General features: G+C 38.0%; 1 protein-coding gene across 1 annotated transcript; it reads right to left on the bottom strand.

The window, feature by feature from the left end:
* Positions 1-632: 632 nt before the first annotated feature.
* LOC107046991 (hairy/enhancer-of-split related with YRPW motif protein-like) lies at positions 633-3,165 on the bottom strand. The gene is made up of 2 exons (XM_015269718.1): positions 3,123-3,165; positions 633-1,018 (listed from the first exon to the last, which is right to left on the bottom strand). The coding sequence occupies exons 1-2, from the start codon at positions 3,163-3,165 to the stop codon at positions 633-635; spliced, it is 429 nt and encodes a 142-aa protein (XP_015125204.1).
* Positions 3,166-3,378: the final 213 nt, after the last annotated feature.

Below are 3,378 nucleotides of genomic sequence, written 5' to 3'. Positions count from 1 at the left end.
AATTAGAATTTTTTGTTTTGTTCCTGAGTTTTTTCTTTACTTTCATTTCTATGTTTTCATCCCCGTCAACAATCCAGATATATTTGACCACGCCCGACCTGATTTTGGCCTATTCAGAATTTCACATTTAGTCCAAATGCCGAAAATTTTTTACTATGGGCTTAATTCTCGTTTTCATTCTGTTACTCAATTTTGCAGGGGAGTCATTAAGCAATTATTTGTCTCCAAAAATTGCATTACTAATTATTGATTCATCTTGACAAAGATCAATACTCAGAGGAATAATTCAAAGAATCTCTTTCAGTAATACTTTTCAACTATGGCCTATCACTAAAAAATGTATGGGTTTAAGAGGTTTTCCCAAGCAGTAGCTAAATTCATCATCGCAGTTAATAACTGAAAATGAATATTACAATAGGCCCAAACGTTTTTCAATTTGTGCTAGACTACACTTGCAAAAATTGTGAAATTTGCCCACCTGAAGAAAGAGATTTTCATTTTTTTTATAAACCCATTCATTTAACAGTTAATCTTATCCAATTAGTTATTTTCAATACTGAACTATCGTACTTTCTTCTTCAATTCTTTAAATGTCCATTTGTTTAACTTTATTTATCCTTTATTTTCCTTTTTCAATACGCTAGTTCTGCACCCCAAGGACGATAAGGCTTCCCATGCTGCTGCTGGGGATACTGCGTTGGATACTGTCCCCAGCCCAGAGCGCCACCACCAAGAATGGGTCCTACACTGCCTCCACTTGATGGCATACCTGATCCATCATAACTTGTAGCTGCCGATGTTGATGTTAGTGACGAAGTCTGGGATGCAATCGGGGCATTGCTAGGTGGATGCTCTCTATGAAAACTCTGCAAGTGTGACAATAATCTCAATCTGAGTGGATCTCGCTCATCAAGACCCTCCATTGTAACCAGATAACGGCCCACTTCGGCGGCACATTCACCCCAGCCCACTGCGTGATAATCCATCGCTAATTTTGTACTGTCATAGCCCTCTGGACCTAAAACATCAGCGTAAAAATTGATTTAATCAAACTTCAGTAGGCTGACAAAGAATTTTCATGGAGATTATCATGTCAATCTCTTAGAATCTGATGAAGAAAAAAGAAAGAGGATAGATTCTTTTTGGTCTTCCATGAAAGTCCCAACAAAAACCATTTCCGCATTGATTCCTATAGATTTATTCTTTGCATCCTTAGAAAATAGTATATTTTATTACAAGTGTGAAAAAAGCGGAATGTTAATACGAGTAAAGTTTCTAGGGACAGCTGTAGGACACGCACAGCCGAGCGATAGACGAGATGAGCCAAACGAAGGGGGCACCAGCCCAGCCGAAGAGCCCTCGGTTTGGCTAGTCGAGTCTATCGCGAGGCTGCGAGTGTCTTACGACTGTCCCGAAAAATATTTTATGTCATTAGGCCTGAAAAAACCGCGATTTTAACCTCGCTTCGCTCGGTTAGATCGCGGTTTTCGAGCCCAACTACATGAAATATCGTATGTCACGGCGATAAAAGCATTATCTGGCGAATGTGATTATAATCTTCGCCTTCGGCTCGGATTATAATGCCACATTCGCCAGATAATACTTTTATCGCCTGATGACATAATAACATAGTAAACACACAAGTTTAAGATTTTTCCTTTTCACACGTGTTACGCACACTATTTTTTTAAATTTGTGTTCGGAAAAATCATACATAATTTTTTTTTACTACTAAATCGAAACTACTTTTGAACGAAAAATACTACCAACCCCTATCAGTGTGAGGGGTGCGGAGGAACAGGGAATCATGCTCATGTATCTAGGCGCTGTGTGATGTAGTGAGCGTCCCGTTCAGAATATTGATAGAATTGGCCAACAACGAATGGGAAGTTTGGTGGAAAGGATGGGTCGGAAGTCAAACTATCAATTAAAGTTTTAATTCATAATTTGGAACTCAAAATATGCTGTGATGATATTCTAAGCACGGAATTATATTGATGATATAAACAACAGATTAATTGAATTATCGAGTAAACATTATAATTGTCCAAACCGTTTAGGTCAAAGGAAAATAGAGTAATTGACACAATTTATAACTGTGTTGGCACGCACTTTTACTAGAGTACTCTGGGTTATGTTTGAGAAGGAATTAGATAGTAATTATGATTGAAATATTATTCAGTGAGCATAGCAATTAACATATCAGCGAGTCATTTATTACAATTTGCAATGAGAATGATTATGAAAAATTAATTGAAAAAAGAAATATTCGATCTGGTAGGAAAACGAATGTACGAAAAAATAGCCGATGTGTAGTAACACTCATCGTGTGTGGTAAACGACAAAATGACCGTTCATTTTCGGTCATTTTTTCCACCTACCTAGGAAAAACGACATAAAGAAAGGGGCATCAACAACCCCTTGGGGTGGCGCTACTATATAGTATATATATAGTATATATATTTTTTTATAATCAATTATACTAAAGGAGAAGATCATATCTCGAAATTGCGAGGTATCGACTTTTTTTAATCGAAAATAAAAATATTGATTATCAATGCAAACAACTGTCGAGTATCGAGATTAGAAAAAAAAAATGACAGTTTGTGTTGATGAAAAGATTGAGACGAGAGGGCGCCATCCGGTAGTGACGCCACGGAGTATGGTTTTTGGGGTAAAGAAGAGTTTTCGAGTTAGAATTGTATAGATAAATTCAAAATAGTATTTAGTTTAAGACAATCAATTAGGGCGATATCTCAAGCACATTGAATTATACGATATCATAAGGGCAAAATGGATATTTTCTGACGTCATTCGATTTTTTCGGGGTAAAATGGGTCTTTTCTGAACCACTACGATTTTGTTGGGGCAAAATGGGTATTCTGTGAACTTTTACAATTTCATTGGGGCAAAATGGGTGTTTTGTGTACTCCTACGATTTCATGGGGGTAAAATAGGTTTTTCGTGAAGTCTTACGCTTTTATAGGGGTAGAATGGGTGTTTCGTGTACTTCTACGATTCCATAGCGACAAGATCGGTATTCTGTGAACTTAATAAAACTTAATAAAACTTAATAAAACTCATCACATAAATTCNACCCAAGCAGAGGAGACGAGCATTACTATCGTCAGTGGTAACGTCCGTTTTCACGTACGCTATTGCCATCTGGGGCGATGCACTTCAGTTAAAGGAAGTACAGCGGAAGATTGCACCAATCTACCGAATAAGTGCCCTCAGGGCTGCGAGTGCATATCGCACAGTCTCTGCGGATGCCGTATGTGTCATTGCGGGGATGCCACCCATAGAGGTACTAGCTGAGGAGCGAAAATCTCTGTACCGGTGGAAGAGATCGGAAACGCTCAGTTTCGAAGAACTGGC

The sequence above is a fragment of the Diachasma alloeum genome, unplaced genomic scaffold (genome assembly GCF_001412515.2).
Source record: "Diachasma alloeum isolate Michigan unplaced genomic scaffold, Dall2.0 Dall_scaffold_11508, whole genome shotgun sequence".
NCBI lineage: Eukaryota > Metazoa > Arthropoda > Insecta > Hymenoptera > Braconidae > Diachasma > Diachasma alloeum.
The sequence above is the reverse complement of the archived record's forward strand: the minus strand, read 5'-3'. Positions and strand labels throughout refer to the sequence as shown.